Raw genomic sequence first — 16,110 nt, 5'->3', positions numbered from 1 at the left:
GTGGTATAACATGGGTGGCAAGAGGCATGTTTAGTCCATTTTGTTCACGGTGTGTTTGCTGAAACATGCCAAAGGTAGTGCCTAGATCACTTAAAAAAAAAAAAAAAAAGTGAGGCATCTCAGTTATTTTTTATTTATTTGAAGGGTGCAAAATCTTTGAAATATTTGAAGACTGGAGCTGATTATTACTGATGCTGATGCCGGGGATAGTCAACCATTTTATTCAGCATATGAGACACTTGAGCGTGTCCAGAGAGGGGCAGCGGGGCTGGTGAGAGGCCTTGAACACAAGCCCTATGAGGAGAGGCTGAGGGAGCTGGGATTGTTTGGCCTGGAGGAGAGGAGGCTCAGGGGTGACCTTAGTGCCCTCTACAACTACCTGAAGGGTAGTTGTAGCCAGGAGGGAGTTGGCCTCTTCTCCCAGGCAACCAGCACCAGAACAAGGGGACACAGTCTCAAGCTGCGCCAGGGCAGGTTCAGACTCGAGGTGAGGAGGAAGTTCTTCACCGAGCGAGTCGTTCGGCATTGGAACAGGTTGCCCAGGGAGGTGGTTGAGTCATCGACCCTGGAGGCGTTCAAGGGGAGATTGGACATGGCACTTGGTGCCATGGTCTAGTCATGGGGTCTGTGGTGTCAGGTTGGACTCGATGATCCTCGAGGTCCTTTCCAACCTAAGTGATACTGTGATACTGTGATATAAAATAATGCTGTGAAGTGTCCATGCAGGCACAAGGGAAAGAGGTTTAGTTGCATGCTGAATGCACGAGTGACTTGCTGCAGCATCCTGGCTTGCCACTCAGTAAGGAGCCACATGTCATGGGAGCCTCTGCCTTTTCTTCCCTATGCACAGTTTCCTAGTGTGTGTAGTGCTCCATATGTTTCCTCCTAGACTAACTATGTTTATTATTCTCTCCCCTCTCCTTTTTATGTTGCATAGCTCAATAAGCAGCAACTACAGATACTGAAGGAACGGTTCCTGGCCTTTTTGAATGGGGAAACACAAATTGTAGCAGATGAAGCATTTTGCAATGCTGTGCGAAGTTACTATGAGGTAAGTTCTGTGCTTTGATTTATGTATTGTTTGAAAAAGTTCATAGGATCTCTTTTAAAGCAGATACAAGGGAAGTAATTTTGAGTTTCAAAGGCTGTGAACTTCCAAACCTTCTAGAAACAGCTTTCTCCTACTCCAGCTTTGCTGTTTTAAAGTTTGAAATCCACTGCCTGGGCAGCAGAGATAAACCAAACTGGAAACTTCCAACCTTTTTTGAAGGGGGGGAAGGAAAGGCAAACTGAAGAAACCCTGGTGCTAAAAATCTTTCTGGCAGCATTTGATACAACGAGGCACCACTATCTTTATCTCCATATGTTTGTTACCTCTTTTAATCAGTGCTTCAGTTCTGAGTTAGCATCTTGAGAAATATGTCTTCATGATTTTTACGTACCATGCAGAGTGGTTAGGAGAGGAACCACCTGTTCTCTTCCTAAAGAAGAAAAGCTTTCTGTGCAGCTGGGCCAAGTTCTGCTGTGTCCTCCCAAGCATGTTCAGTGGCTGTGGATGACCAGTGCAGCCCTTTAAATGTGTTTTTAATTGCCTAAGGGACAGGTCTAATTTCAAACTAAGAGGGTGGCTCACTGTCGGTTTTGTAACATCAGCAGCATATGCAACAGGGCTGCATATGTAATATTAGCAGCAGCAGCAAAAGAATTTCTTTCTTGCTCTTAGCAAGTGGTACTGCAAATTTATTTTATATCACTTAACTTCAGATTTGCTCTGAATCACAAGGGCTGTATGTTAAAATTGTATTTCTTTTGAAGCATCTTCCTCCATAATTCACTCTACCGTGTCTTTTTATCTTGTCTTTCATTTTTCCCCAAAATTTGTAGCTTTTAATATACTATTTTTATTTATATACATTTATTTTATTATTATAATATATTATTTTTCTCCATCATATGCTCTTTGCTAGTGAATGACATTTCTTCATGAAGAAAAGGCTGTGACTTACGTCATAGCTTCATTTTATCCTCATGAAATTATGCTGCACAAAGCAAGAATGTGAGTGGACAGATGGTTTCCCTCTTGTACAGAAATGTGATAACTCAGTGTGAGTTTCCCCATGCCACAGTCTAATCAGTACTGTGGTAGCTGGAACTAAAGAGATCTCATAAAAACAGTTGTGAAAGGAGTGGGTCTGCAGATGAAGCAAGAATATGAATTTACAAGGATGCAAAAACAGTACAGAAGTTTTTAGAAAGTAATCTGTTTTTCTCAATAACTGATGACTAACCTGAGACTGGCAGGAAGGACAGTTTGGAACATGGTGCAGAGCAAGGCTGAGCTAGTTAGCTGCCCAGCAGTAGGTTTCAGAGGAGTGGAATTTCTCAAGATGCTAAATGTGGGATAGAATTGAAAAGGACATAATGTTTATGGGTCTTTCTTTAAGCAAAGTGTGTAGGAAGTTTGACGTGTCACAGAAAGTAGCCTGCCCCTTGGAAAGTATGTGATAGTGAATAAAAGTTGTTTTAAAAGTAATGCCTAAACAGTAACTGTCCAGCTAAGATTTCCTTTGTGTCTCTTGTTAATATGACTTTTGGACACATGGAGAACTATGTTTTTCAGCTTATCTGCTGTTGCAGTGCAAGGCTATGCATAACCCAAGCTAGCCCTATAAAATTCTCAATTCTCAATTCTCAAACTCTCCAGCCATTTTCAGCCATTCACCAATTTGTATTAAGTGTACAAATGTTCTAGCTGTCCAGTTTCAGAGGATTCCAAAGATCCAAACATCATTGTCAAGGCTGTAGTGACACCATGGGCTATTGGGATCTTCATCTTGTGTTAGAAAGAATAGAATAGAATAGAATAGAATAGAATAGAATAGAATAGAATAGAATAGAATAGAATAGAATAGAATAGAATAGAATAGAATAGAGTAGGACTAGACCAGGTTGGAAGAGACCTTCAAGATCATCGTGTCCAACCCATTCTCCAACCCACCTAATGAACTAAACTATGCAACCAAGCACCTCATCATGTCTCCTCCTAACCACCTCCAATGATGGTGACTCCACCACCTCCCCGGGCAGCACATTGCAATGGACAATCACTCTTTCTGTGTAATACAATGTGAATCCATCTACCAGCATTAATTTGGTGTTTTAGTATTATTTTGTTGTTGTTGTTTATCCTCGCCCTCCAGTTCCATTTTTCACTCTTTCCACATATTTTCTGTCAGACTTGTACAATCTTGTCCATTTGTGCAGCTGGAGTCACCATTTGCCACTTATTTTTAATTTCTCTCCAGGGTTGCAGTAGATAGTCACCACTGTGCAATGTTAGATTTAATGAACATTGCAGTGGTGGGATCCATCTGGAGACCTACTACAAGCTACTGCTCCTCTTTAATGCATTTTAATCAAATTTCATGCATCTTATCACCTATTCTCATATCATCATTTCTATGTGTCTCTTGTGCTTTTTTCTATTTGCTTCATTACCCATTTGTCGAAAATATTAATCGCTCTTCTTTCTGTGTTCTGTGGATGCCATGCTCTGATGCTCTTTCATCTCTTTCTTCCACATGTGGTCCATCACATCTGCTGTTTGATTGTGTTTGTTAATAATTTAAATTGTGCTCATCCTGCTTGTTGCTTGTCATACAGCATCTCATAAGCTTTAGTGTCAATTTCTTTATAATTCACTTGCTGAGGTACAGTTCAGTTTTTATCTGACATGGAAGGAAACCCAAAGTGTACCCCAAAGGAGCCATGGGCACATCATTCTCTCCTGGCTGGCTGCCACATCCCTGCCTTGTCTGAGGGTAGATAGATCTGGCAGAGGTCTTGACAGGGTGTTTGTGGAGTGCTGGAGAGGGATCTCTTGGTGACAGGAGAGTTTGAGAAGATGCCTGCCAGTGGTGTTGAGGGTTTGGAGGCTCAGCTCTGCAAACTAGGACCTTTATCTTCCACTTTGACCAGATGCAAATGTTGGTGAAGGGGTTTTTGAGATTTCCATTTGGTGGCTTCCCTTCCCAAGTGTCATTTAGCCCTGTCCTCTCCTGCAGAGAGCCATTGGAACAAGGCCCAAGACAAACAGGCTGTCCAAGGCAGTGGTTGAGTCACCACCCCTGGAGGGATAAAAATAATGTGTAGATATGGCATGGTGGTGTTGGGTTAAGGACTGATCTTGGAAGTCTTTTCCAAACTTAATAATTCTGTGATTCTGAAGCAAACGCATGGGCTGCACAGTAATTATTTTACTCTGAAATGATTAATTAATCTGTAATCCTATACAGTAGTCATGGTTTGAGACTTATTACATTGCTGGCAAAGCCAAGGTTATTCTCATTACTGTAGCTGATTTTCTGCACCCAACTCTTTGAACTTTGAATGTGAAAGAGAAGACTTGTTTTGGACATGTAAAGTGAATCCTATATCACTAGTTGCAGGTGTTTTGAGTCACTAAATCTGAGTATAATTCCTAGGTTTACTTTGCATTTCTTCTCTTAATAATCTAAGAGTAAGTTCCCAGGATTCAGGAACTTATTATACCCCAGCCCTTTGATTTACTTTGTAGAAATATTTGTTGCAAATAAATAGGAATTTCAGCATCAACTTCACTGTGTTGTAAGAGAGTCATGTTCCTGTGTCAGAACTGTTTGGGAAGGTTTGCACTGGTCAATTTTGTTGCTTTATTCTCCAACATGATATTTTTTTCCAGTGTGTTTTTTTAAGATTTTCTATCAATATTCTAGCACTGCTTTTTATTTATCTTAAAAATCTGATAGGAAAAAAGAAATCATAGGAAGAGTTGCATAAACTCTTCAGTTTTCCAGAAATGTTTATTTTCATTTTCTGTACAATCTCCCCCTAGCATCCCATCACACTTCCTGAAAATCACACTGAAGCTTAGCATGATTCATTCCTGTGCACCTATAATTAAGATTGTCTTAAGGAGTTATTTCCTCTTCCATTTCAGTTTTAGAGAAGTTATGAAAGTGTTTACAATTCTCTTTCTGTAATCATTCTCTCAGAATTAACAGAGGACACTTTTTTGGTGGAAAATTCCATTACAGACATTGAGCCACATTCTAATTGGTAGACTATCAGATATTGGGGATGCTTTTTGGATAAAAAGAACAATTCAATCATATGGCAATTTATTATAAGTAATTATATTGGACACGCTGCTAATTGTAAAATTAAGGGAGAAAGTGACTTGTGAAATAAAAACTTTCTTTGCATATTTCAACCCATTAAAAAAAAAAAACAACTTATCAGTAAAACAGCAGAGAGGCTTTCACCCTTCAGTTCCTGCATGCTCTTTCGTCTAGGTTGGAAAATCCTCTTGTGAAGAGCCCCAAGAGGTTCATTCACCACCATTAATATATATGGACTAAACTCACAGTACTAATTCCTTACTCTTCAATTTATGCAGACTTAGATAGGAGTAAAATGCATGCAAAGAACTGTAATGAATGTTTTTATACTGTGAAAACTTCCTCAGTGTTGCAGTGATTGAAGGTTCTTAGGTGTTTAGCTCTCTGCTTCAAGCATTGTGAAGCTACAAGAGAGATATTGCACTGGTGGGTTTTTTTTTTCTGGTTCATTTTAAATACGTGGTTCTAAGTCATAATTGCTGCATACTGCTGAAATTTGAATGTTAAATGCAGGATCTCTAGCAGTTAGCACTATGAGGGGTTTTCAGGATTTAAAATTAGCCTTAGTTCGACTACACCACTTTGCCTGTGATACAGAGATGATATTTAACTTGACTTCTATCTAAATTCAGGTGTTGTAGTCCTTAGCAAATTAAATTGTTGTCTGCTGCAGTCAGGCAAAAGGAAAGAGCTGAGATGTGGCCAATAACAAAAACTTTGAGGCAAGAGATTTGTGTACAAACCTAGCTAATGGATGAGTGCTGCCTGACTGGGGCGAGAGTCTGGGGAAGAGAGGGAATTTAAAAAAAAGATAAAGCAGTGTTTCCATGTCATAGAATTATAGACTAGTTTCAGTTGGAAAGGACCTTAAAGCTCATCTAGTCCAACCTACCACAGCCAAGGTCATCTTTCACTTTCTGCTCAAAGCCCTGTCCAGCCTTCATTTGAATGAATCCAACCTCTTCCAGCGACTCACCGTCCTTATCAGAAAAATGTCTTCCTTGCTCCTAGCCCAATCTCTACCAAATCTCTTTCTAAATGTTAAGAGAAACCTTTTCCTCTCCCTTTCTACAGTGGGTGTAGGTGGCACCTTTCAGCTTCTGCAGTACATAGAGCAAGTGTCCTAGAAATACCTTACTCATTTGGTACCAAATCCTGAACTGTCAGTGCAAGCCCTTGTGGATCATGTGGATGAGGGAGGAGCAGGGCACAAGTCCCAGTGGCATGGTGCCAGTTAGAAATGCAGTGGTGTTTTGTAGGCACACCTCTCCTAAACCTGACTGAGCTGCTTTGATCAGTCTTTGCTTGTGTAGTCTGCTGTCCTCTCTGGTGTTGAGACTGGGGACACTTTGTTTCCGTGTGCTGTGGCTGGCATGCAGAAAGGATTTCTCACATGGGGTTTGGCAGCTGGTTGACGAGATCATGGTGTGAGTCAAAGGTGGCCAACTTGTCTTGGACACATTCCTAGTGGTTGGTATTGGGCTGTGAAGAAGTCTGAAAGTCCTACATAGACTGAGAATGAGTGAAAAGCACACGTAAAATAATTTCATGAACATCTGCCAGTGCAAATGTACCTGTGATAACATAACCACTTCTTTGGTCAAATCTATGTGATCATTTACAAGCATTCTGAAAATGTTTTCCTCCTCATAAGATAGAGCAGTTATTTGGCCTATAGTGGAAGCACACACATTGATTGTATGCTTGCTCTTATCCTTAGAAAAGGATGAAATGTATTTATTGGAGATCTTTAATATGAATCCATTCAGATGTTGGGTTAGTCTGAAAACAGCTGAGGTATTTCTGTAAAAGAAGTAATGAAGCAACTATGCTATTTTTGCCCATAATTACATAAGATTTGGCATGAAGGGATTTTTTTGTTTGCTGAAAAGCAAGGAGCAAAAGGATCTTGCTGATGAGGCTACAGAAAGGAACTAGCTTTATGGACTAAGTGGTATTTTGGTTGCTTTTACAGCTCAGTTTTTAATATCAGATATTTTAGGATCACAGTTTTTATTCAAAGCAACAAAAGGCATACTTGATACTGATGAATACTTAAGGGATGAAGATGACACCTAGAGGAACTAAAAAGCACTCATTAAAATCAAAGCATAGAACACACAAAATAAATAGTAATTAAATGTTGGAAGGTTCTGTATTGATGCTATTGGGGCAAAATAATGGTATCAGTAGATTAAACATTTATTTAAACACATTGGGGTAACGTAACTGAGTTTCAGGACATGCATTCACTGGTTTCTGCTTTCATTTTTCTCACAAGTGATAATTGGCATACATTTGCATCGAAGAATGTAGTCTTTTTGCTCTGTTCAGATCCTCTTCAAAAACCTAAATACTAGGCCAGCTTGGGATTTTTGTTGGTACAGTCTCATTTGGAGATCCTGTTTTGTCAGGATGTTTTCTTATGTTAACTCGAGTAATTTGTTTTGCCTTGTGAGGAGCGTATCAACAAGAAATATGTTTTTCGTTGCGCTTACCAGCTTACACAGTTAGTTCCCTTCCCGTTGCTTTTAAAACATTGGTTAACTTGATGTCAGTACAATGTTGGGCATGGGGGCTGATAGAGATCTGGTTTAGGCCAGTTCTTTTAAAAGCTCCATTAAAGTGTTCTTAGGCCACCTCCAAGAAGGAGGCATAACAAAGGTTTTCATCAAATAAGCTTCATTTAGAATAAACCTTTATTTAGAATAAACCAAACCAGGTTGGAAGAGACCTTCAAGATCATCGCGTCCAACCCATCAACGCGTCAAACCCATCAACCAATCCAACCCACCCAAACAGCTAACCCATGGCACCAAGTACCCCATCAAGTCTCCTCCTGAACACCTCCAATGACGGTGACTCCACCACCTCCTTGGGCAGTCCATTCCAATGGGCAATCACTCTCTCTGTGTAGAACTTCTTCCTAACATCCAACCTGAACCTCCCCTGGTGCAGCCTGAGGCTGTGTCCTCTTGTTCTGGTACTGGCTGCCTGGGAGAAGAGACCATCATTCGCCTGTCTACAACCACCCTTCAGGTAGTTGTAGAGAGTGATAAGGTCACCTCTGAGTCTCCTCTTCTCCAGGCTGAGCAACCCCAGCTCCCTCAGTCTTTCCTCGTAGGGCTTGTGTTCCAAACCCCTCACCAACTTTGTTGCTCTTCTCTGGACTCGTTCCAGCAAGTCAACATCCTTCCTAAACTGAGGGGCCCAGAACTGGACACAGTACTCGAGGTGTGGCCTAACCAGTGCAGTGTACAGGGGCAGAATGACCTCCCTGCTCCTGCTGGCCACACTGTTCCTGATGCAGGCCAGGATGCCATTGGCCTTCTTGGCCACCTGGGCACACTGCTGACTCATGTTCAGCCTACCATCGACCAGTACCCCCAGGTCCCTCTCTGCCTGGCTGCTCTCCATCCGCTCTGCCCCCAGCCTAGAGCTCTGCATGATGCCTTCAGCATTTTCGATCCAGTGCCACAGTTTAGTGTGTCATGGAGATTGTCACAGTGTTAACAGTCTAATTATTTTCCTCAAAGAATTGAGGGAGAGATGAAATATGACAATGAAAACATGCTTTACATGACCTAGACTTCTTCAATGCTAAGGAGCGACTTGACGGAGTCAAATTACAGGCTTTGCGATGCAGATTTTTCTCTTGAGAGAATAGTGTTGTATGCTTTTGTATGGGTAGCATGTCAGTGCTGAAATCCTCTAGCCTCTTGCTTTACAAATAGCTACATGTAACTGATTTTTTTTTTTTTCATTTTTGAAGATTGGAAATTTTGTTTTCACTTCCACTCGTATGGTGCCAGAGAAATCATCTACACAGAACGTAATTGCTAGCTGTTGAAACTGTCTATCCAGTCTCTTGGGACATGGATATTTGTGGATGATCATTTCACTGAGCATATTATATGGTTTCCATGTTAGCATTACAGATGTAATTGTAACAGACCTGTATTTCAAACTTGTAGGCAGGTAGTTGACAGATGCAGTTCAGTGCATTAATTGTAACAGTCCTTAGGTTTGCAGGAGGTGTATGCTGAGAGGAAGAGCAGAAAAAAAATTACTCAATGAATTTAGGTGAAAAAAAATTCCCAGTGAGGGTATCTTGTGTGTTCATTTTGTGACCACTGTTGTTCCAGGAAAATAAGGATGCCTTGCAGATCTGCATTATACTGCAGAAGTCATTAGTGTTGAGTAGTGAGATATGTCTCTACTGTAGTAAACATTATGTGACAGTATTTGTTTATTAGGTAAATTTTGAATGTCTGTTAATCTGAACAAACCAATTAGAAAACCAGAAATGGTGCAAATTGTTGTACAACTGTGAATTTGGTCAGTATTGTGTAATTGCTTTTCTCCTAATCCCAGTGTGGCTTTACTTCATCTCAAAGGAACCCAAAACTCAGGGAGATGTGTTTTTGCACAGTTAAGAGGATATTGTACTGAGGCACAATCACAGAATTGTTTAAGTTAGAAGAGACCTTTAAGATAATGAAGTCCAACCATTATTTAACTACCAAGTTTGGTGCAAAACCATGTTCCTAAATACCACATTTATGCGTCTTTTAAACACCTTCAGGGGTGGGGATTCAACCACCTCCCTGGGGAGCCTATTCCAGTGTTTCATAACTTTTTCACTGAAGAAGTTTCTTCTAATATGCCATCTAAATCTTCCATGGTGCAACTTGAGGCCATTTCCTCTTGTCCTATCATCTGTTGCTAGGGAGAAGAGATGAACCCCCATGGACTATACATATTTTTCTCAATGCTGTCTTCTGAAGGTAGCAGTGTTTTTTTAGCTAGGCTGATACTAATAAGTCTCTTACAGGAGGCACTAATTATTTTTGTTACTCTGTATTTGGAAGGGTTTTGTTTTTTTTTCCTTTGACTAGATGATGAAATGGTGGCAGCTCTTCATATTTTAAGTTATACTTTCAGCTGCATTTTCCAGATCTGAGTACAGAGCTGACTGTAAGGCCCTTTGGAAGTGGAAATAATATTGCAAAATATTTCAATTAAAAGAGTTATGTCAATACCAATGAATTTTCATTGGTGCCTTTGAAATAGAATGGAATGGAATGGAATGGAATGGAATGGAATGGAATGGAATGGAATAGAATAGAATAGAATAGAATAGAATAGAATAGAATAGACCAGACCAGGTTGGAAGAGACCTTTGAGATCATCGAGTCCAACCTATCATCCAACACTATCCAATCAACTAAATCATAGCACCAAGCACCCCATCCAGTCTCTTCCTAAACACCTCCAGTGATGGTGACTCCACCACCTCCCTGGGCAGCCCATTCCAATGGCCAATCATTTTTTCTATGAAGAACTTCTTCCTAAAATCCAGCCTAAACCTCCCCTGGTGTAGCTTAAGACTGTGTCCTCTTGTTCTGGTGCTGGTTGCCTGGGAGAAGACACCAGCCCCCACCTGGCTACAACCTCCCTTCAGGCAGTTGTAGACAGCACTAAGGTCTCCACTGAGCCTCCTTTTCTCCAGGCTAAGCAACCCCAGCTCTCTCAGTCTTTCCTCATAGGGTTTGTCCTCCAAAGCCCTCCCCAGCTTTGTTGCCCTTCTCTGGACACGTTCCAGCAACTCATCATCTTTCCTAAACTGAGTGGCCCAGAATTCTTGATCTTCAAACCAAACCAAAAAAAAAAAAAAAAAAAAAAAAAAAAAAAAAAAACCAAAAACAGAGCAAACAAATAACAGGAGAAAATCTCCTATTTTCATGTACCATTAGACTGAATTTGTAGGACTGGTATTTACTCTGGGTATTATTTAGTTTACTCTTAGGTGTCTAGATGATGGGATAAGTAACTTCTGTTTGCATACTTTAATTGAAACTCTCTGTTAACATTTTACTTTGTGATTGAAAGGTTTGCCTGTCTTTAGACATACAAATCTTTAGAGATGTGTGACTTGTCAAAAACATTAAACTTTAATGTCTTGGAAAAGTGGTACTTTGTGCTTGATGGTGAATTAATAATCTCTGAATAAGCCAGGCTAGAGTTCATGGTAGTAAGGGATAAAAAAGGTCAGCAAATGTAAATGCATAACTGAAATCCAGAAGCCAGGAGATGATAAGCGAGGTTTTAAATTCTCACCACTATTTCTCAACCCCATTTAATTTCTGTGCTATTTCCAATTTCAAATGATGCCAACAAAATTCTCACATCTTGAGAACTGTGACGGTGGAACACAGACAATGACAAGATAAATATTTGCTTAATGATTGTTTTCAGATTTTGGTTTATTTATATTTCCCACCACTGGGTATTGCTGAAAAAACACATTAGAAAACACGATTCTGTTCAAGATTTTATTTTTCTGAAGAAAGCTTTATGGTGCTGTAGAGATGGCGTTTGCTAGTGCATTTTGCCTTGAAAAGGTTTTACTCGTCATAGAGCAAGAAAGAGGTTTCTTCAAAGTTAAACCCAAGCATAAAGGTGCTATCCACCCAAGATTCTCAACAAGAAACAACATTATTGTAAACAGAGCATACCAAAAGAAATGGATTACCCAGTCTGCTCCAGTTTGTAAATGCCTTCTTTGAGCACCTCTATTGAACAGTAAGTGCCTCATTAAGGAAACTGTTCTTCTTTCTGCTTGGCCTTGCCATCAAATCATTTCACCTAATTTCCTAGTTCAGTTTTTCTTGTTAACTTAAGCTCATTGCTGAGCTTGCTCTTTTCTTAATATAAATGGTGCAACATCTTCTCTTATTGTATTCCCCTTCATATAGATGGGTCCTTATAAAACCTCCTTATAAAACCAAAAATTATGAGCAAATTATGTAATCTTAATCTGCAGTAAACAATTTGATATAGGGCATTTATTATGGTCCTCTTTGGACCTTTCTCTTCACTTATTTCTAAAACAAGGTTTCAGGCACAGCCCCAAATCCTGGTGTGGCTCTGATACCTTGTACTGCTTCATCTTTTAGTCCTGTAAGATTGCTTGCCCAGCTATGTGACAGTCCCTAGATGAGTGATCAGCAGAAGCAGGAGTTTTTAGGCTGGCGTAGAGAAAGAAGGATTCACAAGAGACTGTACCAGGACAGGGAATACTGTGGACCTTAGATGTATGTGTGAAGGTGTTTTGAGCAGGTGTCCGGAGTAGCTGTATGCAGAGCTACCCTGTCTGTAGGACCTCAGTTACCTAGTGCAGAGCTAGCTTCTGTCTGCTTGCCAGCACGTCGTCATGGAGGTGTACTCCAGCACTCAAGAGCCGAGTCGTACATAGCATACCCACTTGCAGAATTGCCAGTGATGTCAAGATGTTTAAAGACAGGGCTGCTGGCTTTTTTTTCTTTTTTTTTTTTTTTTTTTTTAATGAAACAGTCAAAAGATAGAATTCTGCATCTGTATTTATAGATTCTGATTTGTGCAATTAGAATAGAATAGAATAAACCAGGTTGGAAGAGACCTTCAAGATCATCACGTCCAACCTATCACCCAACACCACCCAATCAACTAACCCATGTAACCAAGCACCCTGTCAAATCTCCTCCTGAACACCTCCAGTGACGGCGACTCCACCACCTCCCCGGGCAGCCCATTCCAATGGGCAATCACTCTCTCCGTGTAAAACTTCCTCCTGACCTCCAGCCTGAACTTCCCCTGGTGCAGCCTGAGACTGTGTCCTCTTGTTCTGGTGCTGGCTGCCTGGGAGAAGAGACCAACCTCTGCCTGTTTACAACCCCCCTTCAGGTAGTTGTAGAGAGCAATAAGGTCACCCCTGAGTCTCCTCCTCTCCAGGCTAAGCAGCCCCAGCTCCCTCAGTCTCTCCTCATAGGGCTTGTGTTCCAAGCCCCTCACTAACTTCATTGCCCTTCTCTGGACTCGTTCCAGCAAGTCAACATCCTTCCTAAACTGAGGGGCCCAGAACTGGACACAGTACTCGAGGTGTGAGGATTCATAGGATCCTAGACATACATGTGATTTTTCTGCACCTCTTGTTTCTATTTCTTGGTCTTTTCAGCAGCAATGGCAAAACAAAGGTTAAGATACTCACCTGTAGCATGCTACTAGGCCAACATGACCCAGCTAGAAAGCTGCAGCTGGGTGCTTGGGACCTGTAAGCATTGCATGACATTTGGCATTTTCTCTCAGTTTGGAATCTCATCATGCTGAATTATAGCCCAACATGAGAAAATAAATAATCACCTTGGGATGAGGCTGTGATGTTTGTGCTACCTTTAAGTTTTATGTTCGTGGTGTACCTTTCCTAAAGCTAGGAAAGGTTTTCCGCTGAGAGCAGCAGGCATCCTTTGTGTGCATTTGTATCTCTTCAGTTTTGCTGTGATAAATATGCTCCACGAATAATGTGTTATTCTGTTCATTGTATGCAGATACTACTGCAGGTCTAAGAGTAAGAGAGACTTTAATCAGATATTATTTGCAATGGAATCCAACATTTTCTCAGACGTTTCTTCCCGATCAGCACAAAAAATAGCCATGATTGCATACTTAGCTCCCTGTTTTGAGTCTATTGACTTGTGAGTAATTTATAATCTTCCTTTAAATATCAACAATAAAATGAGTGTACCTTTGTCAATTTATATATGAAATTACATCCTGGTTGGTTGGTCATTTTTCGGTTCCTCTCCTTGGTCTGTTTATGCCCAGACAGTCTAGAACGCTGTGGTAGAAATCTGTAAGTATTGCCTACACACAGGTCTAATGTTACTGCTTTCCGTTCCCACAAGTGCTGGAAAAGGGTACTCTATGTAAAATGTTGGATTGTACTTCCATGAATGAATACCTTAGGTTATAAATTAAGTGAATTGTAAGAGACCAAAGCTGGTGCTGTTAATATTATTGTTTGTGAACTTCTGTTGGAGTCTCTCCTCTTGAACTGGGAAGTCCAGAACTGAACAGAGCACTCCAGGTCTCATCTCACCAGGGCAGAATAGAGGGGCAGGAGAGCATCTTTTGAGCTTTTGGTACACTCTTCATGCACCTCAGAAGACTGTTGGCCTTCTTGGACACAAGGACACATTGCTGGCTTGTGGTGCACAGGGTGTCTACCAGTGTTCCCAGGTCCTTCTCCATGGAGCTGCTTTCCAGCCCATCAACACCACACTTGTACTGGTGCAGGGGGGTTTGTGACCCTGCCTCAGCAGGGAGGTTGGACTAGATGATCTCTATCAGTCCCTTCCAACTCCCACCACTCTGTGATCCCCTAATGTGTGCAGCTTCATCTATTCATTCTGTAGGCAAGTTACAGGAGTCAGTATTCCTAGTACTGTCCCTCATCTATTTTACTGGTTATGTCTGAATGCAGATCAGTTTGTAATGCTTTCAAGAGTATTTCCTCTTTAAGCAATTAAAATGGATGGAAACAAAATTATACAAGGCAAAGCTAACTGGTTCTGTACTGGTTTTCTTACATTGTCATAATAAGCTGTGGCATATAGCGTGTGATCTGTAGTATTGAAAGGCCCACATCAAATCCCTTTGACATTACTCTTGTGTAATCTCTCAGCACCTTCCTCCAGGGCAGTAGTTTCTTATTTGAGATAAATCTGCAAATTAGAAAATATCCTTAATTTTTGCCACTAGCTAAGAAGCAATTATGTAATTTTAAAGTCTAACCTTTTCTAACAGAAAGCAAGTTACCTTTTTAATTGGTTTTTGAGGTTTTGGTAGCTCAGTAAAACTTAGTGGAAAATGATGAGGAAAAAAACCCAACCCAAAAAAAAAAAAACCCAACCCACAGCCAAATATTTTGCAACATATTTTTTTTTATTAACAACAACAACAACAAAAGACAATGGACAAATACAAATTTTGCAAACTCATAACATCCAAGCAACAATATTGTGTGAGATCAAAGTCCAAGGAAATCAGTATCCTTTCTCAGATATTACCAGATCAAAGGAGATGTCTCGTGAAAAACACTGGGGCAGAAGTGACCCACACAATGATTTCCATATGTTCTCCCTGATTTGAGTCATCAGGGCTCAGGGACATCCTCTACTTGTCTACCTTTCCACCACTGTTAAGAGTATAAAGCACTTAGCCAGTTCTTTAATTTTTCCTTTGACCAACAGGGAGAGCTTGTTATTACTGAGTTCATATTCTGTGCAGGCAGTCTTTTGTATCTAGAAAATGAAATTTGCATCAGTTGTTAAGATGTTTCATTTTCCCATTTCTCAGAAGTTTATTTTGGGAGATAGGAAGGATGGATATGAGTCGAGGTTTTAGAAGCCCTGTGGTTTTAGATTGAGAATTAATTTATTTCCATGTCCTTGCTGTAGTGGAGCTGGTTTTAGCTGCTCTCTGTCCATTCCTTCTCTGATTATGGTGGGAGGGAATGATGGACTTAGAGAAGAGGTCTTAAAATACAATCCTTTTTCTTCTGGACAGTGACTTGCTCTCCTAACAGCTATACAGATGTTCAATTGTGAAAACACCAAGTAGGCTGGTCCTTGGAGCCCCAGTAACTGATGTCATTTGTCTGGCTGGAGAGGAAAGTTCTTTGGAAACACAGGTTCTGATCTGAGGCTTTCAGCAGTAATTGGTGATTAATTGTAAATGATCCCTGTTGCCTTATTCTAATGTCTAGCCTTCTGGATGTGCTTCAGACATGTAGCAAATACAACTGAGAAAATGAAACAAAGGAACAAAAAGAACTGATGCTTTCCATTTAGCTTCCTCTATTTCTTTGCACACTTTGAGTTGATGAGTCTTCAGTGCCTTCCTTCTGGCAGGGGACTCAGAAGGGAATAAGAGTAAGCGTGAGTCTCAAAGCGTGCTGGGAATCCACAACTCCACCATGGCAGTGCAGCTCACTGTGATGCTTTGAGCTGTTTTCCTCTTGGACTACTGAGCACATCCATAAGGCTCACTGGGAAGTAAGCTAAAGCTTTCATCTTTCATATGAAAGAGATTTATCACTTTTCTGATCCAGCTAGAAGTGAGCACTGCTTCA

The 16,110-nt window shown here is 40.7% G+C and overlaps 1 protein-coding gene across 11 annotated transcripts in view; it reads left to right on the top strand.

The window, feature by feature from the left end:
- Positions 1-16,110, top strand: part of CADPS2 (calcium dependent secretion activator 2) — a 368,843-nt gene that overhangs the window by 83,576 nt on the left and 269,157 nt on the right. For all 11 annotated transcript variants that reach the window (XM_068165287.1, XM_068165334.1, XM_068165325.1 and 8 more), the window contains exon 2: positions 938-1,051. In XM_068165287.1, the coding sequence (XP_068021388.1) occupies positions 938-1,051 (114 nt within the window). The remainder of the gene's footprint in view (positions 1-937; positions 1,052-16,110) is intronic.

This window comes from Melanerpes formicivorus, unplaced genomic scaffold, assembly GCF_026170545.1.
Source record: "Melanerpes formicivorus ecotype bairdi unplaced genomic scaffold, bMelFor1.0.p_v2 SCAF_3, whole genome shotgun sequence".
Taxonomy (NCBI): Eukaryota; Metazoa; Chordata; class Aves; order Piciformes; family Picidae; genus Melanerpes; species Melanerpes formicivorus.
Note: the sequence above shows the minus strand (reverse complement) of the source record. Positions and strands in the feature narration are given on the sequence as shown.